At 39.8% G+C, this 25,470-nt stretch overlaps 1 protein-coding gene across 9 annotated transcripts in view; it reads right to left on the bottom strand.

Annotated features, from left to right (window-relative positions):
• The window catches only part of ENOX2 (ecto-NOX disulfide-thiol exchanger 2), a 281,078-nt gene that overhangs the window by 72,019 nt on the left and 183,589 nt on the right, over nucleotides 1-25,470 (bottom strand). For all 9 annotated transcript variants that reach the window (XM_043457528.1, XM_043457530.1, XM_043457524.1 and 6 more), the window contains one exon: nucleotides 2,673-2,807. In XM_043457528.1, coding sequence (XP_043313463.1) covers nucleotides 2,673-2,769 — 97 coding nt within the window. In that variant the 5' untranslated portion in view covers nucleotides 2,770-2,807. The remainder of the gene's footprint in view (nucleotides 1-2,672; nucleotides 2,808-25,470) is intronic.

Here is a 25,470-nt window from a genome sequence, read left to right as displayed (position 1 = left end):
CATCATAGCTGACTTCATTGAGGAATTACTGTGAGTCAGGCATCATTCTAAGGCTTTACATTACATGTATTAACTCAGTAATCCTCATGACAATGCTGATTCATAGGTGCTATTATTATCTCTGTTTGACAAATGGAGAAACTGACTCAGAGAGAGGTTAGGTAAATTGTCGAAGGTTACACAGTTACTTAATGGCAGAGCAGGGATTTATCTGAACCTAGGCAGTCTATATCCAGGGCGCACATTCTAATCTCAATTATTAAACTGCTTTCCTAAAATAATACAGAAAGGAGAAAAAAATCACATATAATTGAAGTGATTTTACACATAGCTTTACAAAGTATATCTCAGTTTAGCACTATTGCCCCATATACATTTAATAGAGGGGCACTACTGAACTAAATATCAGTATTTCTAAGACAGTTTTCCAAAACTTTCCTTGGAGCATAGCAAAATGATCACTGAATCACAAGGTTGAAGGGGACCCTAAGAAGCTATTCTTTCATAGTCCTTAAGAAAACAAGAGGAGGGCAAAGGAGCTTGAAGTAGAAATTAAAATCATTTTTGAGGTTACAAATGTCTAGTTGGGGCGGATGTGAGGAACATTCAGTAGAGCCAACATTAGCTCCCTAGCAGCCAAGTACTTTCAATGTAAATGGCAGCTTAGTAGCCATTTGAAGGAAGTATGTTAGTATATCCTTTATCTTAAATAACATGTAAAATGACTAATAGCAATAATAATGACACTAGTTAAACCTTCATTGAGTGCTTATTATATACCAAGCATTGCGCTAAGTATATTATTTAACCTTCACAGCAATCCTATGAGGTACATACTGTAACCATCTCCATTTTACAGATAAGAAAACTGAGATACAAATAGGTCAAATAACTTGCTCAAGGTCATGTAGCTAGAAAGTGGCAAAGCCAGGATTTAACACAAGCTGTTTGTCCTTGCAACCTGTGTTATTAAATACTAAGCAAGGTACTATTTCTGCAGAAATAGCCATCCAAGCTACTGTTATGAAAACCATCCCAATTTTCTAGGCTTAACATTGACCCAAGCACAAGTGTTGGGCCTGTAACAATGGTTTGGATGACCTTTTTACTCTCAAAGCTAGACCTTTTTTGCTGTTCCACATTGTAGATGGCTGGCTAAGCACTGAAGATTACTTTGTGAGCACAGATTTATGTTTAGATGTGGTAATTTACAAATAATCTGATATAAGCTAATGTTTAGTTCCCTTGATATCAGAGCAGATCTGGCCTCAAGATATTTTTGAAGATATATACCCATACAGCTCAGACTTCCAGGAATTGGTAATATTTAAGCCTAATCAGATAATCTAGTTGCTCTAGACTATAAGAGATTGTGATTCAGGACCACTGTATATAAAGCTATAATATATGAAATTTTAGTTTAAATTCTATTATAATGAAATAAGAAAGAAAAATGAAACAAAAAACCCACTACTCCTTTTGGAAATATTTATGAGAAGTATATTAATTTTGATTTTTAAATGGCCAACATTTTAATAGCCAACATTTTGGAGCACTGACTATGTGTCAGGCATTGTCAAAGTACGATTTAATTCTCACAACAACCCTATGTGCATCACTCTAGATTTGTTTCTCAACTTTAATGAGCTTATGAATCACGTGGGGATCATGGGAAAATTCAGCTTTGATTCAGTAGGTCTGGGCTGTGGCCTAAGATTCTGGAATTCTTAACAGCTTCCAGGTTATGTGGACCACACTTTGAGTAGCAAGTAGCAAAGATTGGCCTTAAGTGAATTTGGAAGACTGATGTTTAGGATGTTTTAAAAGTACTCCAGGATTCGTGATGTGGTGATTCTCTAATGTCTTCACAAACCCATTTTTTAAAATCAAAGTTATGTTTCGTATATCATTTATAATCATTCATGAATTTACATTTGCAAATTTGCCTACTTGCTAACATTTCTTTGTGACCCTCCAAATCAATACTCACAGTACTTTCATGGTCATTTAAGGTCATATGCAGAGGCAATACAAGATTTGAGTTGCCCAAGGCACATTAACAAACCCATTTTAATGGTTAATTGTTCTGACATTCCAGGAAGTTTTTTGTGTCTAAACAAAACCCTTCAGATGATATGGCATTTTTATTCTGATTTTAATCTTTAGTGGAGATAGAGTTAGTACACAGTGCCCATTCTCTTACAGGTTACTTTGTTTTAAACATATGAACAGTTATTCAATGTTAACAATAGTCTTTGGGATATTTCTCACCATCTCCTGTCTTTTCCTTTAGGAACCTAAGATTTTTGGGATGTCTAAGTTCTCATTCTAGCTCCGTGTTTATTTGCTTCACTTAAGAAATGTATAAAATTAGACAAACTAATTCCTTGCTGAATTCTCTTGTACTTTTATTTCAATGAACTATTTAAATGTTCAGTGACCATATCCTGCATCTGATATACCCCTAGCTTGACCATAGTGCAATAGGGAGTATACTAGTAACTACAGGCCACCCTGTAATTCATGAGCTATAAAGCTCATATTACAAAAATGCACACTCTAGGCAGAATCTGGTAAATGTCAACTTCAAAATAAGTTGTGTCATACTGTTATATTTATGTTCACATGGTCAATAAAAAGAAACACTTGTGAGGTGATTAAAAATAGCATACCAGGTAAAATTGGTTGTCCAGCAATTCCCAATGGTGCCATTCCAAGATTATTCATTGCTGTGGCCCATGCAGTTGGATCAGACATAGGTAGAGTCATTGCAGTTGAATCCACATTCAGAGTTCTACTATTATCAGCTAGAAAGAAATGACAAGCAAAATAATTTGTTGTATTTAGGTTTCAGTATCTGGTTCACTTATCATTGTGAATCTGGCAAACTCTTTACAGAAATGGACTGATGGATAAGTGCTGGATACAGCCTTAATTTCAGCTCTTTACAAGGGTTAAAACAATACAGCTTGAACTGGCAGGAAGTCATAGAATTTGAACACAGTTTATCAGATAGCATTTTAGTGTTTCTTTCTCTCTCTCGCTTTCTCTCTCTCTCCCTCTACTCTTCCCCTCCTTCCTTCCCTCACTCCTTCCTTCCTGTTTTAAAGTCAAAGAAAACTTTATTCTTTTTAGAGCAGTTTTAGTGAAAGTGAGGGATTACACATATACCTCCACCCCCACATATGCACTGCCTCTCCCATTATCAACATTCTTCACCAGAGTGGTTCATTTGTTACAACTGGTGAATGTATATTGATGCATCATAATCACTCAAAAGCCATAGTTTACATTAGGCTTCAGTTTGGTGTTTTACATTCTGCAGGTTTTGAAAAATTTATAACATATAGCCGTATCACACAGGGTAATTTCACTGCCCTAAAATTCCTTTGTGCTCTGCTTTTTCATCCTTGTCCCCTCCCCCAACCCCAGCAACCACTGATCTTTTACCATCTCAACAGTTTTGCTTTTTCTAGAATGTAATGTACTGGGAATCATACAGTATGTAGCCTTTTCACATTGGCTTTTTTCACTTAGTCTTATGTATTTAAGTTTACTCCAAGTCTTTTCATGGCTCCATAGCTCATTTATCTTTAGTGCTGACTAATATTTCATTGTCCGGATATACCACAGTTTATCTTTTTACCTACTGAAGGACACTGTGGTTACTTCAAAGTTTTGGCAATTATGAATAAAACGGCTATAAACATTTGTGTACACATTTTGCATGAACATAAATTTTCAACTCCTTTGGGTAAACACCAAAGGAATGCAATCACTGGGCGCTATGGTTCACTGGGCGCTATGGTAAGAACATATCTGGTTTTATAAGAAGTCGTCAATGCACGTGTACCCCAATGTTCATCACAACACTGTTTACAATAGCTAGGACATGGAAGCAACCTAGACGTCCATCGGCAGATGAATGGATAAGAAAGTTGTGGTACATATACACAATGGAATATTACTCAGCTACTAAAAAGAACACATTTGAGTCAGTTCTAATGAGGTGGATGAAACTGAAGCCTAATATACAGAATGAAGTAAGTCAGAAAGAAAAACACCAATACCGTATATTAATGCATATATATGCAATTTAGAAAGATGATAACAACGACCTTACATGTGAGACAGCAAAAGAGGCACAGATATAAAGAACAGACTTTTGGACTCTGTGGGAGAAGGCGAGGGTAGGATGATCTGAGAGAATAGCATTGAAACATGTGTATTACCATATGTGAAAGAGATGACCAGTCCAAGTTTGATGCATGAAACAGGGCACTCAAAGCCGGTGCACTGGGACAACCCAGAGGGATGGGATGGGGAAGGAGGTGGGAGGGGGGTTTGGGACAGGGGGACACATATACACCTGTGGCTGATTCATGTCAATGTATGGCAAAAATCACCAAAATATTGTAAAGTAATTAGCCTCCAATTAAAATTAATTAATTAATTTTTAAAAAACGAAGTCATCAATGCTTCTTCCAAAGTACCTGTATCATTTTGCATCCCCACCTCCAGTAAATGAGAGTTTCTATTGATCCACATCATCATCAGTATTCAGTGTTATCAGTATTCTGGATTTTGGCCATTCTAATAGGTTTGCAGTGGTATTTCGTTGTTGTTTTAATTTGCATTGCACTGATGACATATGATGGAAAGCATTTTTTCATATCCTTATTTACCATCCATACATTTTCTTTGATGAGGTGGGGGTGGGGCTTCCCTTGTAGCACAGTTGGTAAAGAATCTGCCTGCAGTGCAGGAGACCCGGGTTCGATTCCTGGGTTGGGAAGATCCCCTGGAGAAGGAAATGGCAACCCACTCCAGTATCCTTGCCTGGAAAATCTCATGGACAGAGGAGCCTGGTGGGTTGCAGTCCGTGGGGTTGCAAAGAGTCAGGCATGACTGAGTGACTAACACTTACACTTACTATATGAGTCACTGGTCTATTTTTCAAACAGGTTGTTTGTTTTACTATTGTTGAATTTTAAGAGTTCCTCGTATATTTTAGATAGTAGTCCTTTATCAGGTATGTATTTTGTAAATACTTTCTTCAAGTCTATGGCTTGTTTTCTCAATCTCTTGACATTGTCTTTCACAAAGTTTTTAATTTCAATGAAGTCTAAGTGACCACAGATTTCTTTCATGGATCATAAACAGTTATACCCATATCCAAGGTGTCATCTAGGTTTTCTCTTAGGTTGTTTTCTAGTAGTTTTCTAGTTTTGCATGTTACATTTAGGTCTATGATCCATTTTGAGTTAATTTTTGTGATGGGTATAAGATTTGTATGTAGATTCATTTTTTTGCATGTGGATGTCCAGTTGTTTAAGCACATTTGTTGGAGACTACCTTTGCTCCATTCATCAAAGATCTGTTGATTCTATTCATATGGGTCTATTTCTGGGTTCTCTATTCTATTTCATTGATCTATTTGTCTATTCTTTCACCAATGCCACACTGTCTTGATTACTGTAGCTTTATAGTAAGTCTTAAAGTTGTGTAGCATCAGTTTTCCAACTTTGTTCTTCTCCTTCAATACTGTGTTAGCTATTCTGATCAGGTTTTTTACCTCTCTGTAAACTTTAGAATCATTTTTTTTTCATATCCACAAAATAACTTGCTTGGGTTTTGATTGAAATTGCATTGAATCAAGTTGGGAAAAACTGACATCTTGACAGTATTGAGTCTTCCTATCTATGTGGTGCTGGAGAAGATTCTTGAGAGCCCCTTGGACTGCAAGGAAATCAAATCAGTCAATTCTAAAGGAATTCAACCCTGAATATTCATTGGAATGACTGATGAACCAATACTTTGGCCACCTGATGCACAGAGCCGACTCACTGGAAAAGACCCTGATGCTGGGAAAGATTGAAGGTGGGAGGAGAAGGGGATGACAGAGGATGTGATGATTGGATGGCATCACCAACTCGATGCACATGAGTTTGAGCAAGCTCCAGGAGTTTGTGATGGACAGGGAAGCCTGGTGTGCTGCAGTCCATGGGGTCTCAAAGAGTCAGACACGACTGAGTGACTGAACTGAACTGAACAAGACACTTAGTATCATTTTTAATAATATTATACTATACTAATTATTACTATTATTATTATTAAGGGAAGATATGAGAGAGGATTGCAATGCTTATATTAATAGTAGAATTCTGCATGTCTTCTTCCAGCATGGAATGAATGGTCTATAGGGAAAGATACTGGATAGCTTCTCTCCCTCTAAAGCGTCAGAGCATTGCTTTCCATTATTTTAATGAACTCAAATAGCAGACACATTCACATTCAAAGGTTAGTACTTAGCGACTGAACAACAACAAAATCCATGAACATGAAATATATATTTCTTCTTTGATTTTTGAACCAGCATTTTTTAGTTTTCTGAGTTTTTCTTTTCAAGTGTACACACCACGGGAGCTTGGAATGATTAAGACATTTCCCATTCTTCTCATAGTCTAGTCACAAATGATTACTTCATCAGCTTCCATCCAAACTACTCATGCTTGCAAACCAAGAAAAACCACCCAAGGGCTTCTATAGTACCATGGAAAGGAAAAAATATATTCCTAATGGAATTTCACATCTTTGAAGCAGCACTATTGAGTTGGACACACCATTAACAAACATAAACTTAGCCAATTGAGTATTTCGGGTGTTAGGATAGCAGAGTACAAGTAGATAGGAGACAGTCCCTGCCCTTAAAGGTTATACAATCTAACTGAAGAGACTGATGATGATGGTGTTGATTACTACTATTATCACTATTATTACTATTATCACCACTGCCACCATCAAACACTTGCCATGTTAGGTAAAGCTCTTGGCATGCAGTGTTTTCATTTAACTTTCAAAACAACCCAATGAGATAAGGGCTCTTTATAACTCCATTTAATAGATGAGAGGCTTTGAAGAGTTACATCTGTAGTTCAAGGTCACACAGGATGTATACTTTTAGGCACCATGCTTTGGTATCTCCAAGTAAACAATTAGGAAATAATGAAAGACTCAAATGGTATAGACTAGGAATGTTACTGAGGTTTAAGGAATGAGGCTTTTAGAAGAAGACAGGATTTGAAACAATGGGCCAGATTTCTATAAAATATGTCTTGAGTTACGGGTAGTTATTAAATAGGTAAAGAAGAGGGGGTAAGACATTCCAGAGCAGGGATGACAAGTAAGCAAAGATGTTGAAGTGGATGATACATGCATATGCATGTATATATTGCACAGTTGGGAGAGATATAGTTGTAAGTCACTTGAGCACAAAACATCTTTTATTTTGGTAAATTTCCCTCTGACTACTGATATGCATTAAAAAAGAAACCTTTCCATTGCTTTCCTCCTACCTCCCAGTATGCACTCCTGCCAATTATACCCCAGAAGGCAACTCTTTCCTAATAGTAGCTTGCTAACATTTGTCCATCACATCCTTCCAACCTGGCAATATGAGGGATGAACCATGACTGGGTTATTTACACAAGTGCTATTTTGGACAATGATTGGTCATTACAAGTAAATGCATGTGGCCAAAAACATCATTTCTGAAATACTAGATTTTATTATTCTTCTAGACAGACTGCCTATGCTTCCCCTCCATAAACCATTCCCTGCCCCCAAGAGTGATTGATGGCCCTAAGCATTTGTTACTGCAGTCAGAAGTTACATTTCAGAACTGGAGGTTTCTCCATCTGTAGGAGCTCTAGTCCTCACACCCAGTTTTCAGTGTTCTCCTTGAAGGCATACAAGGCTGGAAATAGCCTCCTTGTAAATAAGATCAAGAAAACAAACATGGGCATCAAATATCCTTTGGGCCAAGAGTTTATATAATGATTATTAGGTTCATCTTGACTCCCAATTGCCAACTAGAGGAGACAAGTTTTTAGAGAATGTCATAGCTGGAAGGGACCTTTAGACATTACTGAGTCTACACTTTGATTTTCTCTGCTGGCTGTGGAACAACTTAGAGGAAACAGCTAGGTTTAAAAGGACGGAACCCTAATGTGAAAAATATTTTCTTTTGCAGCAGTTTGGGAAATATATAAGAGAATTAGGAATTATTCTCAATATAGAATTTTGAGATTAAAGAAGAAGAGTTTACAATGTACCTAGCCAAGCCCTGGACTACTTTGGTGGGGGTGGAGGGAGAATGAACTAAATTATCAGTTTTTTTTAGAGAACAATACTATATCACTCTTTTCAAAATATGTATTAATTCACAGTGCTTGTTAAAACGTTAGCAAGTAGAGTTCCTGTTAGGCTTGTTTACAGTGAACAGATAAGGACGATGCATAATTAACAGCATTATTTTGCTACAATGAGCTCACTTCTTAAATCCTCAAGGAGTTCTGCTTTAAATGCCCTTCTCATCTCCCTCCCTTCCCCCAACACCCATCACTACCTGTCAAATCCTATTCATTTCTCAAGGATCTTCTCAAATGCCACCTTGTCTGTGAAGCCACTTCACTGGAATTAATCACTTCTTCCTATGTTTTCTCATAATATTTTATCTAGAATTTGATTTTCATATATTTGCTTATTCTCTCATTTCTCCCCAAACCAAACCAATTATTGAGTCTTAGTATATGCCACGTTCTGTGCTAGTGACTAGGCATACAGAGATGAACAAAAGTCATTTATTATTCTGGAAGAACTCACCATACCATGAGAGGCATGCCATATAAACAACCAAATACAAATCATTATAATCAATACTGTAACAAACTATGAGTAAAGTGCTATGGGAACAAAGATGGAGTAATGAAATATGCTGGAATGGGTTTGGACATATGTGTTCAGGGTTGAGAGGTGGAGGAGATGAGGAATAGTCACGGAAGCCTTCACTGGCAAAGAATCATTTGAAAAGAATCTTTATTTATTTTATTTTTACAATTTATTTATTTATTTATTTTACTTTACAACATTGTATTGGTTTTGCCATACTGACTTGAATCTGCCATGGGTGTACATGTGTTCCCCATCCTGAACCCCCCTCCCACCTCCCTCCCCATCCCATCCCTCTGGGTCATCCCAGTGCTCCAGGCCCGAGCATCCTGTATCATGCATCGAACCTGGACTGGTGATTCATTTCACATATGATAATTTACATGTTTCAATGCCATTCTCCCATATCATCCCACCCTCGCCCTCTCCCACAGAGTTCAAAAGAGTGTTCTATACATCTGTGTCTCTCTTGCTGTCTTGTATACAGGGTTATCATTACCATCTTTCTAAATTCCATATATATGCGTTAGAATACTGTATTGGTGTGTTTTTTTTCTGGCTTACTTCACTCTGTATAATAGGCTCCAGTTTCATCCACCTCAATAGAACTGATTCAAATGTATTCTTTTTAACAGCTGAGTAATATTCCATCGTCTATATGTACCACAGCTTTCTTATCCATTCATCTGCTGATGGACATCTAGGTTGCTTCCATGTCCTGGCTATTATAAACAGTGCTGCGATGAACATTGGGGTACACGTGTCACTTTCAACTCTGGTTTCCTCAGTGTGTATGCCCAGCAGCAGGACTGCTGAGGCCAGGGGCGGTGGCCGAGAGGAGTTACCCCACCTCCAAGGAGCGGCGGCTATACGGGAGCAGGAGGGCCAAGGGGAGCTACTCCAGGTTCAAAGTCAGGAGGGGTGGCCATGAGGAGATACCCCTCATCCAAGGTAAGGAGCAGCGGCTGCACTTTGCTGGAGCAGCCGTAAAGAGATACCCCACATCCAAGGTAAGAGAAACTCAAGTAAGACGGTAGGTATTGTGAGAGGGCATCAGGGGACAGACACACTAAAACCATAATCACAGAAAACTAGCCGATCTGATCACACGGACCACAGTCTTGTCTAACTTAATGAAACTAAGCCATGCCTTATGGGGCCACCCAAGACGGACGGGTCATGGTGGAGAGGGTTGAGAGAACGTGGTCCACTGGAGAAGGGAATGGCAAACCACTTCAGGATTCTTGCCTTGAGAACCCCATGAACAGCATGAGAAGGCAAAATGATAGGATACTGAAAGAGGAACTCCCCAGGTCGGTAGGTGCCCAATATGCTACTGGAGATCAGAGGAGAAGTAACTCCAGAATGAAGGGATGGAGCCAAAGCAAAAACAATACCCAGTTGTGGATGGGACTGGTGATAGAAGCAAGGTCCGATGCTGTAAAGAGTAATATTGCATAGGAACCTGGAATGTTAGGTCCATGAATCAAGGCAAATTGGAAGTGGTCAAACAGGAGATGGCAAGAGTGAATGTTGACATTCTAGGAATCAGCAAACTAAAATGGACTGGAATGGGTGAATTTAACTCAGATTACCATTATATCTACTACTGTGGGCAGGAATCCCTTAGAGGAAATGGAGTAGCCATCATGGTCAACAAGAGAGTCCGAAATGCAGTACTTGGATGCAGTCTCAAAAATGACAGAATTATCTCTGTTCGTTTCCAAGGGAAACCATTCAATATCATGGTAATCCAAGCCTATGCCCCAACCAGTAATGCTGAAGAAGCTGAAGTTGAACGGTTCTATGAAGACCTACAAGACCTTTTAGAACTAACACCAAAAAAACATGTCCTTTTCATAATAGGGGACTGGAATGCAAAAGTAGGAAGTCAAGAAACACCTGGAGTAACGGAAATTTAGCCTTGGAGTACGGAATGAAGCAGGGCAAAGGTTAATAGAGTTTTGCCAAGAGAATGCACTGGTCATAGCAAACACCCTCTTCCAACAACACAACAGAAGACTCTACACATGGACATCACCAGATGGTCAACACTGACATCAGACTGATTATATTCTCTGCAGCCAAAGATGGAGAAGCTCTATACAGTCAGCAAAAACAAGACCGGGAGCTGACTGTGGCTCAGATCATGAACTCCTTATTGCCAAACTCAGACTTAAATTGAAGAAAGTAGGGAAAGCCACTAGACCATTCAGTATGACCTAAATCAAATCCCTTATGATTATACAGTGGAAGAGAGAAATAGATTTAAGGGACTAGATCTGATAAATGCCTGATGAACTATGGACTGAGGTTCATGACATTGTACAGGAGACAGGGATGAAGATCATCCCCATGGAAAAGAAATGCAAAAAGGCAAAATGGTTGTCTGAGGAGGCCTTACAAATAGCTGTGAAAAGAAGAGAAGTGAAAAGCAAAGGAGAGAGGGAAAGATATTCCCATTTGAATGCAGAGTTCCAAAGAATAGCAAGGAGAGATAAGAAAGCCTTCCTCAGCGATCAATGCAAAGAAAGAGAAGAAAACAACAGAATGGGAAAGACTAGAGATCTCTTCCAGAAAATTAGAGATACCAAGGGAATATTTCATGCAAAAATGAGTTTGATAAAGGACAGAAATGGCATGGACCTAACAGGAGCAGAAGATATTAAGAAGAGGTAGCAAGAATACACAGAAGAATTGTACAAAAATGATCTTCATGACCCAGATAATCACGATGGTGTGATCGCTCACCTAGAGCCAGACATCCTGGAATGTGAAATCAAGTGGGCCTTAGGAAGCATCACTACGAACAAAGCTAGTGGATGTGATGGAATTCCAGGTGAGCTATTTCAAATCCTGACAGATGATGCTGTGAAAGTGCTGCACTCAATATGTCAGCAAACTTGGAAAACTCAGCAGTGGCCACAGGACTGGAAAAGGTCAGTTTTCATTCCAATCCTGAAGAAAGGCAATCCCAAAGAATGTTTAAACTACCACACAATTGCACTCATCTCACACGCTAGTAAAGTAATGCTCAAAATTCTCCAAGACAGGCTTCAGCAATACATGAACCGTGAACTTCCAGATGGTCAAGCTGGTTTTAAAAAAGGCAGAGGAACCAGAGATCAAATTGCCAACATCCGCTGGATCATCAAAAAAGCAAGAGAGTTCCAGAAAAACATCTACTTCTGCTTTATTGACTATGCCAAAGCCTTCGACTGTGTGGATCACAATAAACTGTGGAAAATTCTGAAAGAGATGCGAATACCAGACCACCTGACCTGCCTCTTGAGAAACCTGTATGCAGGTCAGGAAGCAACAGTTAGAACTGGACATGGAACAACTTACTTGTTCCAAATAGGAAAAGGAGTACATCAAGGCTGGATATTGTCACCCTGCTTATTTAACTTATATGCAGAGTACATCATGAGAAACGCTGGGCTGGAAGAAGCATAAGCTGGAATCAAGATTGCTGGGAGAAATATCAATCACCTCAGATATGCAGATGACACCACCCTTATGGCAGAAAGGGAAGAGGAACTAAAAAGCCTCTTGATGAAAGTGAAAGAGGACAGTGAAAAAGTTGGTTTAAAGCTCAACATTCAGAAAACTAGGATCATGGAATCTGGTCCCATCACCTCATGGGAAATAGATGGGGAGGCAGTGGAAACAGTGGCTGACTTTACTTTTTGGGGCTCCAAAATCACTGCAGATGGTGACTGCAGCCATGAAATTAAAAGACGCTTACTCCTTGGGAGGAAAGTTATGACCAACCTAGACAGCATATTAAAAAGCAGAGACATTACTTTGCCAACAAAGGTCCGTCTGGTCAAGGCTATGGTTTTTCCAGTGGTCATGTATGGATGTGAGAGTTGGACTGTGAAGAAAGCTGAGCACCGAAGAATTGATGCATTTGAACTGTGGTGTTGGAGAAGACTCTCGAGAGTCCCTTGGACTGCAAGGAGATCCAGCCAGTCCATCCTAAAGGAGATCAGTCCTGGGTGTTCATTGGAAGGACTGATGTTGAAGCTGAAACTCCAATACTTTGGCCACCTGATGCAAAGAGCTGACTCATTGGAGAAGACCCTGATGCTGGGAGGGATTGAAGACAGGAGGAGAAGGGGACAACAGAGGATGAGATGGCTGGATGGCATCACCGACTCGGTGGACATGAGTTTGAGTAAATTCTGGGAATTGCTGATGGACAGGGAGGCCTGGCGTGCTGTGATTCATGGGGTCGCTGAGTCGGACATGACTGAGCGACTGAACTGACTGACTGAATTACGGTTATTGGATACACATTTGTCTTCTGCTAGCCCGCATACTCCTTTAGGTCAAGGACTGGGTTTTGGGCATCTTTGTTTCCCCATTTCTTTTTTTTTTTTTTTTACCATTAAAAAAGTTTTATTGGGGTATAGTTGATTTACAATGCTGGTTTCAGGTACACAGTAAACTGAATCAGTTATACAAACACTTTGGGATCCTCTTCTCTTATAGGCTATTACAGAGGACTGAATTTCCTGTGCTATACAGGTCTTTATTAGTTATCTATTTTATACTTAGTGGTGTGTATGTATCAATTCCAACCTTCCAATTTATCCCTCCCCAAATCTTTGCCACTTTTAGGCATACAGTTCAGTGGTAATAACAATGTTCATAACATTGAGCAATTATCACCACCATCCATCCCCATGAACTCTTTCACCTTGTAAAACTGAAACAATACCCATTAAGTATTTCTTCACTTCCTCATTCCCAGCTCCTGACAACCACCAGGAGTATTATTCTTCTAAAAATATATCCAGACAACCTATGTAAAAACCAATTCATCAAAAAGAAAACTGGATGATTGTGTTAATAGTATAATCAAAACCTCAAGTATTAAACATGTTATGGTACTCCATCTAGAAATCCTCAACATTGGCGTCAATATATGACAAACCTAATTTTAGTTTTTTGTAATGTACCTGGAAAGAGGTACAGCTAGATGTCAACTGTGATGCTCATTCACTTTCACATCCCTAAATCTTTCTGTACCCTCTTGCTTTTACTCAGACCCACCTATTTTTATTTGCTTTAAAACATTTTATTGCAATCTAATAAAGATCACCTAATTGATTTTGGTCCCCAGATTTCTAGGCAGCCCACCCCCTCTCCACCGGAGTTTGACAGCTGCTCACACAGGTTCACGAATGTTTCCCCATTTCTTATGTTAATGTTTAGTATGGGGTAAGTATTGAAGAAATACTTGAATGAATGAATAAAGAAAATCCAACTTATATTGATTTGGGGCACAATAAGCAATCTATGCAATGACACTCATTGATTATTTGTATCCATTTCCAGAATAATAAGCCCGTTTTACCTCCAGAGGCAGCATTAAAATGGATGGCATAATTGCTAAACTGATTCTCTATCAAGGACAACTGAATTTATATGTAGGAATTTACTTAAGAGTTATAACCAGGGATAGATATACCCAACTAATAATTCAGTTTGATCTTATTGGCTATAATCTTTCCCCCATATAGGCACAGTCATATATATAAGCAAGCTTGTAAGTTTTTACTTTCAAAGAGAAATCCAGATGATCATTTCTGGCAGCAATCTGGATTTAAGGTGTGCATTAACAAAACATGCTGTGCTAAAACATCTATTATGAATCATCGCTTAATGGTTTAAAAGTTAAGTCTTGATTAACTTTTCAGACTACAAATGGACATCTAACAATTTTTTAGGTGTTTTATAAAAGTAGTTCCATGTCACTAAAGGAAGAGATTGCTCATTTTCCCATGAGTCCCACACGTATGGGCAGGAGCCAAGAATATTCAGAAGGAAGTGCTAGTGGTTGTCAAATGGTCTTCAAAATGTGTCACCCAAGTCTGTAGATCATGTCCTGCTATGCTGGTTCTCTTGTTCTGCTTGTGTGGCAACTCCTCAAGACATCACAAGTTGTAGAGTGGCTATAAATAAGTGTGCTCTAGGTAAGCTGATTGAAGATTAGCATGTTGGAACAAGCGTTCATTAGCACCAAAAAAATTTAAAAGACTGGGAAGTGAACACCTACTCTAAGCTGGTATCACCACATAACTATCAAATCACTACTGCCATCTGTTTATTTTTGCATTGTTTATGCTTCACTGATTAAGTACTCAAGTACTGTCAAATTTATTTGATCTTGAAGACAATGCACACACACACACACACACACACACACACACACACACATTCTGTGATAACCTGATCCTGTAGTAGAGTTAATTATTTCCAATATTTCCTTTGAAACAAGTTCAGTATATTGCTGCCATTTTGCCAAATATATTTTATTAAGACAAAAGCTCTTCTCTGATAATTTACTCTCCTACAATTTTCTTTCTTTTGTTCAGGTTTACATCCATTGGTTTTTATGCTTGCTATAACTTGATTACACAGTACTGTACCAAGTTGAGGAAAGAATCTTGTCAACAAACATCTATTGAACGTCTCTCAAGAGTAGGAAGTAATCTTGCTAGGGATCAAGAGCATGGGTATGGGAGTCAGATGGGTCTGGACCAGTTAGCTCTACTACTTAGTAACTATAATGTGATCATTAATTCTCTTTTCTTTTCTTCTCTTTTTGCCAGCCTGCTTTCCAGTATGTTCATGAATATCTTCTATGTGTTGGCATTATTCTAGATATTGAAGATGTGAGCCAAGCTGGCCTCATCCTTACTTTTATGAAGCTAACACTACAGTGAAGGAGGGGGATAAAAAAATATGAATGAATATAAAATAATTACACATTATGATAGGTGCTCTGAATAAAGAACTGCGTTTGATGAGAAAAATGTCAAGTGACAAAATTAGGAACATGATAGTATCTACCTTAAAAGTTTATTGAAGATTAAATTAGATAATGTGGGTGAAGAATTTAGCATGGCTTCTGGGTCATATTGAACACTTGCTAAGTGGTAATCATAACATGGTAATAATTAAGACAATGATGTAGAAGTAGTCCTAGCCTTCAAGGGTTCAGTCTACTGAGAGACAGCATATATACGAGTTATTGCACTACACTATACAGATAACAAAACTGAGGCATGGAGAGTTTAGGTCATCAGCTCAATACCACACAGCTAATAAGTAGTAGAACAGGAATACAAGCCCAGACAGCTCTGATGCCCATGACCACAGTCTTATCCATCATACTAAACCCCCTCTGAAAGAGCCCTTTATTGGCTGTGTTCCCCTAGATCATTAAAAACATTATTATCACAGCTCTTACTACATTATATTTTCATCAGCTTTTTCTGTGGTTGTCTCTCCTTCTAGGCTCTGGAATCCTTTATTCCTCCTTATTATTCCTAATGCCTAGATACTGTGTCTGACATAGAGAAGATGTTCAGTAAACAATTTTAAACAAATTAATAAGGAAATCTATGAGTATATATAAGGGAGGCCTGCACAGACATTGTTCTTCCCAGAAGCAGATGCCAAACTATTTAAAATGGGATACTATTCTGCTGTTGTATTAAGATGAAATCTATTTTGGTGGGTTTATTATGAATATTTTAAATGGAGAGAGAGGAGATAAAATGGTATTATAGTCCAAACATGCTGATAATGTAAGAGAATCACAATTACAGAAATACTAACTTTAACAATGATAGGTCTGGAGATAGGGAGATAATTTTCATCACAGAGAAATTCTTTATGGGTAAGAAAGAACTGACTGGAATTTCTTGAGAATTTAAAGCTATTAAACTTACTAAAATAAATGTGTATGTAGCAGCCATATTTGTTAATACCTTGAGGGTAGGGAATACAAACCTCATTTACTTTTGTATATTCTACAGGGACTAGCTCAAAGTAAGTGTCAATACATAGGCTTTTAAATAAATTAACTCTGCAAGGACTCAGTAATTGTCCAAGTGGGGCTTACCTGCAATGCCTATTTCATAGAGCCATAGCCATATACAATGGCATTGTGTGATCCAGAACAGAACTTAGCTCCTAGTCATTTCTGCAGAAGGAAAATTGTGGTTCAAATCTGGGTAAGACATCAAACCTCTGGAACATATCAGGATTTAGATAAATGGTAAATGATAGTAATTATAAAACTAATAATAGTTAACACTTCTTTAATTCTTATTATGTGCCAAGCATTGTTCTAGGCACTTTATATACATTAATTTGAAACTCAAAGCCCTATAAAGTAGGACCTCTCATTATCCCCATTTTACTAATGAGGGTAACAGAAACAGAAAAGTTAAGTGACCTGTACAAGCTAACCTCATACATTAGCTTGCAGTGGAGCTGGGATTCAAACCCAGGCAGTCTGGCTCCACTGATCCACAGTTCATGCTCAACCACTGTTCTATATATAAACCCAGTGGTTCAGTGGTAAAGAATCTACCTGCCAATGCAGGAGACCCAAGAGTCATGGGTTTGGTTCCTGGGTCGGGAAGATCCCCTGAAGTAGGAAATGGCAACCCACTCCAATATTTTTGCCTGGAGAAATCCAGGGACAGAGGAGCCTGGCGGGCTACAGTCCAGCAGGTCACAAACAGTTGGACATGACTGAGTTAGCATGCACGCACCTGAAAATAGCACCAGGAATACCAAGACAAAGGAGAAGAGAGGAAGTTTAGAAAATGCTTGCAGGGAACATGGCAGAAAACCCAATCTCTAACATATTACACAGGACCTTGCATGTAGTAGGTATACGAGGTCTATGTTGTGGAAGATTATGGCACAAGGGCAGGGTGGGGTGTCTTAGAACTCAATAACATTGTATTTCCTGTTCTGTGGCTAAGGGAAAGGAAGCAGCAGGATAAATCATGTTTTGGGTCTACATTAAGCCTAGGGCTCAAGAGTTTATCTTCTGTTTGTTATTTGTTGCTCAGGAAGCAATATTGTGCTTTGTAGGTGTTATTTTAAATCCCTCTTCATTTTCTTAGAATATTAACAATCCATCATTGTTTGTGAACAATGCACTGACACCCCAGGCACACCCCCATTCTCTCTCTGATCACAGATGTCACTAGTGACGCCACAGCTTGCATCACGGCTATGCAGGGTCAGAGAATTGATGGGGGCTTTAAGACAAGGCTCCCCAGAGGCTTGAAAGAGATGACACTACTAGGTAATCGAGGGGTTTACCTCTTTATTAGTATTACCAAGGATGGATCAAGGAACCACTCAAAGGGATCAGGATATCACAACATATTCTTCCTTGGGGAAGGGGGAGAGGAGGAAGGGGAGGGAAAAGAAAAAAAAAATAAAGGAAAAGGGAAAAGTTTTTATGCTGGCATATATAGTAAGTAATTATTCTCACATGAGCTGTGAAGATGAGAACCTCAGGACAGAGGGTGCTTTCACAAAGTAACCTTCATGCTGGAAGACTCATTGTTCTAGTCTATAAGCTGAAGAGTCCTGGAGAGAGCCACCTCCATAGTGGAGCAGTTATAGGAATGTTCAAGGTTTTAAACTAGATATATAAGAAGCTAGGATGCCAAGCCAGTCCTCCAGATGGCAGTTGCAGTGGGGTTGGAGTGTAGTGAGGAAGAAGGTCAAACATTTTGGCATATGCCTCTCCAAGGAACTCACAGTATTTACCCTACATTTATGAAGGGATCAGGGTACAGTGGGAGGAGTACAGACGTGGGGCCCAGATCGGAGATCAAGTCTTGGCTCTGTTATTTACTAGCTGTGTGACTTTAGGCAAGTTTCGAAAACTTTTTAGCCTGTTTATTCACCTGCAGTTAGAGATAATGGTATCTATCTTTCAGGTACTAAGCTAATGATAATAATGTTGATTCCTAATATTGATTAAATGCTTGCTTGCGTGAATGCATGCTTAGTTGCTTCAGTTGTGTCTGACTCTTTGCGACCCCATGGACTGCAGCCTGCTAGGCTCCTCTGTCCATGGGATTCTCTAGGCAAGAATACTACAGTGGGGTGCCATGCTCTCCTCCAGAGGATCTTCCCAACCCAGGGATGGAACCCGAGTCTCCTGTGTCTCCTACATTGCAGGCAGATTCTTTACTGCTGAGCTACCAGAGAAGCTGATTAAATGCTTATTATATGCCAAACACTGTTTTAAGGCTTTATATGAGTTATTTCATCTAATCTGCATAACAATCCTATGAGACAGGTAAGATTTATCATTAGATCCATTTTACAGATAAGCAAAATGGAACACAAAGAAGTTAGGAAGTTACCCAGGGTCCCAGATGGAGTTAATGCTGGAGGTGAAATTCAGATTCAGGCAGTGTGGCGCCAGATCCTACACTTCTAGCCACTGAGCTATATCCTATCACCACACTATAAAGAACGCAGAACCTGAGATCTGACACAGACCAAGTACTCAGTCGTGATTTAGCCCCACTTCCTTTATCATTCCCTTTCTTTTTTTCTGTTTAAGAAAGAAACTATTTGGCTGCTGTGTGGGGGTCTCTTCTCCCACTTCCCTAAGTTGGAGCAGGGGCCTCCTTAGTTATTTCAGGGTGATCTGGCATGAGTGAGTTGAAGAATCTCAGAGATAGTCCTTGTCAATTCAATGTGATGAGCTGAATGTGAGCCAGGAAAACAGGCTGAAGTCGGAGGCAGGGGTGGTGGAGTCCCAGCAGGCTCTACCATGGGAACCTTGGAGGGCTTCCTCTGTCAGTAAGAGCAGAGGCGAGCTGTCCTAGAGAGGCTGTCTTGGGCTTTGCTGGACTGAGGTCCGTAATTCCCCACTCTTGGCTTCTTGGGTTTCTGAGATACCAGTGAACTCATATTACGCTGGTCAAGGGTGAATGGTTGACCGTGGTTCCCTAGTCCTTAGGATTGCATCATCACATTTCACGTATTCCCTCACCTAACATTTACATAAAGAACACCAGAAGCATAATTGGGCCACAAAAACGCTACTAGACAGACACCAGCTCCTTTAACATCTCTACTAATTGCCAGATAAGGCACATATTTCTTTTCCTGGTTTTGAGACAGACACATGACTATTACTCTCTGATCCCAGATAGTGTAGCTACCGGCTTTTAACTGGAAATCTTACTATTTAATAAACCAACTAATTGCATTTCAGGTACTGAGCCTGCTCTTTAGGTTAATGGCATGGTTGGTGGTGGAGGGGGGTGTGTGGAGAAAGAACAAAACAGAAGCATAAAACTCTGAAAATTCCCAAAGCTCTGTGGTTAATGCTTTTCTGAGGTAAGTTGCGTAAGAGATGACTTGGCAACCCCGCAGCTATGCTGTTGGAAGTCTGGCAAGATCTCTTGGAGGAAAAACAAATAAACAGCACAGAGGTTAATCCACAAGCCGTTTTGCTTTAGCCCTTGTTGCTGAAAATCTTTCCAACATGTTTCAGTCCACTTCCTTGCCATAGGAGATAGAGTAAAACAAAGATAAATATAGCCTGGGCTAGATCTGGAATTAGGAGGGCTGAGTTTGAGCTCTGGCTCCACTGTTTACTTGCGGTGCAGCAATTGCTTACACCCGTGTTTGTCCAAGTGCATTCCAACCATGTGCATCAGAATCACCTGGAGGGCTGGCTAAACAGCCAAGTTCCAGGGTCCACAGCTGAGGTTTTCATCTCAGTGCTGCCGAGAATCTGCCTGTTGAACAAGCAGCCTAGATAACTCTTATGCCCACTACACATCTGCAAAACACAGAGTTTCAGTTTTCTCATCTGTAAATCAGAATGATACCACCCCTTTCCCAGGGTTGTGGTGAAAACAACACACATCGTCAACCTGAATCTTTGAGTGAGGTTATGGCAGAGCTTCAGGATACATGCTGAATATTAATTTAACAAACATGTTAAATCCACATAGCATTTGATGGTACCAAGGTGAAAAATCCATGTTTCTCTGCTCTTTGAGGGGCTCAAAGAGCCCCTCAAGTAATGGGAGAGATAAACGTGAAAACAAAATTATTGTTTGATAAAGGCTAAATGGGTGTGAAGAAAGGGGAGGTAGGTAGCTACCCTGCTAGTATGAGAGGTGGTGGTAGAGGCAGGAGGGAAGCATAGAGGAAGTGATGCTAAGCTGGAGAAGATTATTTTAAAGTGGGTTTTGAGAGAGAAGTCAATTATGGTACTGTGGGTATCTTAGAAGTCTAGCAGATAAGGCTGTATTTGTGCTAAGTCTAAAAGCTATAATAGAAAGTGTTCTTGCTTGGGGGGATGGGTATGAGTGGAGAGTATTTTCTGTATCAGTTTATTTATTACTCCTGGCTTCTAGAAGTAGGGTGTTAAAAAACTGGAGTCATTTTGTGTTCTCCGGTGTGGGGGACTCTGAGAGGATGGGTATTCAACTATGTTGTTGACTTGCTCTGCAAGTCACTAACTGGAAGGCCATGGTCTAAGTTAGGGGGTGGGACACTGGCTATGAGCACTATAAACAAGTTAAGTGTTAAATCCTACTGATAATAGGAACTCTGGCTTGAGAACTAGCTGCCTCAGCAGAGAGATCCTCGAATATTAAGGGCAATGCTATATATACACATACAGACGCAGCAGGCAGTGACTAATGGCTCTGCTTTGGGCCAGCAACCCTGGCCCCGTTCTGGCTTCTTTACCTCTACAGGCCAGCCCAACTTGAGTTTTCAAACTCCACCTCAATTTGAAAATAATCAGGAAACAAAAGCCTTTACTATACAGAATGTCACACTGTCCCCACTTCCCTTCATGTTGCAAACTGACTGAGGTTTTCTGGAAACCTGTAACACAGTTTTGACAACTCCCTTCAAGCCTTTGCCCAGACCAAGAATAATAAACTCTCAACCCTTAATGCCATATGACCTCAAGCAAAGAAAAAATGGAGTTGTAACAATGATTAAGATGGTGGTTTTGGATTACATCTGAGTTCTAATCTTGGCCTGCAGCTTATTAGCTGCATGATGCTAATGAAGTGACTCCGTTCTTCATTTTCCACATGTGAAAAATGAGGATAACAACAAGTACCTATCTCATAGGGCTGTGGTAAGGATTAAAGAAGAAAATACATTGGAAAAAAAGCCCCACGGCAATGACTAGCTTAATAAGTAGTAGTAGAATACTAGTAATCATTATTAATACATTAACCATACTGGGCATTACCTCTGATACCTTTTGGAAAACAGGGCTATTATGGGTGAGGAGAGAGGGGAATGTTATGATTACTTCAGGTGAAAAGAACAGGAAAGTACCAGTTTAGGAACCAGCCATTAATAATAGTGGGGAATGTATTTAAACGAAGAAGAAGATGGTTTCTCCTTAACCAATTCTTTACCAACAGCACTGCCAGAAAGAACAGCAGGACTAACGTATATGCCTCTTATTCGATTGATGCATTTTCTAAATGAGGTACTGCTAATAAAATCCTCAGAAGATTTTCCAGTGTTACCTTCCTCTCCCATTGCATATACATACTCCCAATCCACCAGACCTGCTGCCAAAACCCACTTGCTTTTTTCTTTTCCAAAAGCATGAATGGCTCTCCTCTCATGATCACCTCATCTGTGGTGGAGGAAAACCACAATAACTTAGTGTCATGTCTCAGTTATCTGTGACCAGGATGGGGGCCAGTGGGTAGGCAGGAGAAGAGGTTGCTCCTCATGGCCAGCTTTCCGGGAAGACAAAGGAAGATTAGAAAGGGACGTCATGGCCTGGATCTCTGTGACAGCTGGGCAGAGGACACCCACTGTATGTATCAGCCTACTCTAGGAGTAATTCGTATGCAAGTGATTTGGTCAGCAGTTTGTGATTCTGGAACACTATTCATAAAAGTGCCTTTCCTGGAATCTATCTTATATATGACGTATTTTTCTCCATTTAATTCAATAGTTCTCCTCAATATTTTAACACAGCAATAGTAGTCCAAATAGCAAACACATGTGAGTTATTGACTTTCTTTCCTTTTATCCATTTCTGCTGTAACTGAAATTTTTTTCCTGAGTGAATCTCCAGGCTACTAGTGACATTAACTTTAATCCATTCGTGTTTCTTTTTCTTTCTTTCTTTCTTTTTTAAGTTGCTATTAACATGGAAGAGACATAAGCAGTTAAAAAATAAAAGACGTCTAGGTTGGTGACGGTCTCCAGAGCAAAGCTTACAGGGACTGGTAGAGCAAATTTGATTTGAAAATGATTATACAAGGTGAATTCCGTGTAAATAATGAATTGGAAAGAAAATCAGGCTGGGAGTATTTGCTTATCCACTTATTTCCACATGGAAGAAAAGCCATAATTCCTGTCAGCCTGTGCTTACAGCATGCCTAGATTGGCCAGAGAGAAACCAACCAGTGACGAAAATAAATACACAAGCCATTCGTTCACTGCGTTCTCAGTCAGGTGCAACACCAAGGAAAGCCATAAAGATAATATGTCTTTGGGTAACAACCCATAAATCCATGGTTACAGTTCAAGCACTTAGCTTCAAATTCCCAAATGACCATGCCACTGTTCTTTCCTCTTCCAGAAGCTAGAAGTTCACTGTCAAAAAGGAGGGGAGGGGAGGGGAGGGGCAAGACAGCTGAAATGCTCAGTGACCCTAGCAAAATTCTGGGAAGGCTTGCCCTCCTCACAAATCACATCTTGAGAAACTAAGTGGTATGTCGTTGGGAGACACTGTCAGAGCTAGCTAAGGATTTTATCAAAGCGCACCTAAAACAAAACAAAACAAAGAACAAAGCGCACCTAGCTTTCAAGAGCAGTATTCCTTACAATGTACAGCTGATTTCTGTATATCGTCTTATTTTTCCACTGACTCACACTTTTTTCTATTTTTTAAAATTAAATATTGAGTAGTTATAAAGAGGAATTTATAAGAGACAAATGTGAAGTATAAAAAACAATGATTCATGGCTCAAGAGGGAGGGGATATTACATACTTAGGGCTGATTCGTGTTTTTGTATGGCAGAAACCACCACAACATTGTAAAGCAATTATCCTCCAATTTAAAAAAAAGAGAACAAAAAGCCAAAAAAAAAATGGTGCACTTAAAATTGTATATACAACAGGCAGTTGAAGAAAAAGAATATAACTATTACTTTTAAGGGTTTCCCAGGTGGTGCAGTGGTAAAGAATCTGCCTGCCAATGCAGGAGACGCAAGAGACGTGGGATCTCAGGAAGATCCCCTGGAGAAGGAATGGCAACCCACCCCAGTATTCTTGCCTAGAGAATCCCATGGACAGAGGAGCCTGGTGGTCTACCGTCCAGGGGGTCATAAAGAGTCAGACATGACTGAGTGAGCACGCATGCATGCGTTAACTTTAAAGGCCACCATGTTTAAAAAAAAAAAAAAAGGGCCACCATGTGCCCCTCCCCTAATTCTTTCCATCTCCCCTCAGAGATAACCACTATTCTGAATTTTGTGTTAATTATTCCTTGCTTATCTTTATAGTACTACTATGCATAATGACTGTCTCTTCAGAATGTTTTATCTGATTTTCAGAAGGATTCTTCAGTCTCTAGGAGCTTTAACTTGTGCTGTTCTCCTTCACATTCCAATGAGCTCCCTGGCGTCACCCCATCCACCTCCAGGTTGTCCAGTACCTGGTAATCTATGAACAAAGGTAACATTTAGTAGTGAGTTCATATGGAAAGTCAGGTTTCCCAGGTGGTGCTAGTGGTAAGCAACCTGCCTGCCCGTGCAGGAGATGGGAGAGACCTGGGTTCGATCCCTGGGTCAGGAAGATCTTCTGAAGGAGGGCATGGCAACCCACTCCAGTATTCTTGCCTGGAAAATTCCATGGACAGAAGAGCCAGGCGGGCTACAGTCCAAGGGGAAGAACCGGACACAACTGAAGCGACTTAGCATGCATGCATATGGAAAGTCATTAATTCTTTTGTAAGAAGGCTACTTTTGTTTTTCAAGTGAATTTCTGCATGGGTCTTAATTTTCTTACCCAGAGTTTTGGGGACATGGTGGTGGCAGTGGGCTAGCAAACAGGGTGACAGGACTGTGTGTATTGCCTGTACATCAGGGTTTGGAGTTAGAAGATTTTTATTAATTTGCTGGCTATGTGACTTTGGGCCAGTCACTTAATATGACTTGGTAACCTCATCTCAAAAACACAGACAACAATAATACTGATTTTACAGGGTTGATGAGATGGTTAAACAAGAGATACTAATTGTAAGAGTATTTTGAAAGGTAGAGGATACTCTATCAAGGCTACTCGCTAATGTTGCTGTGGCTCTGCTGCTGTTTTCGATGCTATAACATCAGTTCTGTTAAAGTCAAGGTAAAGGACTAGATGGTTATAAATTTTTGGAAGTCTGTAGCTAATCCACAGATTTATCCTTGCCAGCTGTCTGGCAAAGCTGGCACAGCACAGACAAAATTAAAATTTCCTTTCCAACTCTGTACTACTGGTCTATGTGGAAACTTTCCACCTTCGAACATTTTCCTCAAATCCCACTGAACCAGCCCAAGCTGTATGTGTGGGAGTCATGTTTGCTCTGGCCTAGTGCAGAAGCCTAGGGCAGAAAGTAGTCACACATTAGAGGTATCCAACATTTTCTCTTCCGAGCTATTTCTCATAGGATGGTGCCGGCTGGTGACTCAAACAACAATCTGTACGTGATGTGTTCATCACCTGGTCAGTTTGTGCCCGAGGAACCTCCTGAAGGTCTTGACTTTTGCCTGTGTGATGTTAACATAACCATGTGCATGTCCTTACCATTTTGTTTTTTAAAGGGTCTTCTCTGCTTGAAGATCTATGAGAATGAGAATAAGCAGTGGAAAGCCACGTTTCCAATCTGCAAATGATATAAT

This window comes from Cervus canadensis, chromosome X, assembly GCF_019320065.1.
Source record: "Cervus canadensis isolate Bull #8, Minnesota chromosome X, ASM1932006v1, whole genome shotgun sequence".
NCBI lineage: Eukaryota > Metazoa > Chordata > Mammalia > Artiodactyla > Cervidae > Cervus > Cervus canadensis.
This window is presented reverse-complemented; position numbering and strand designations above follow the sequence as displayed.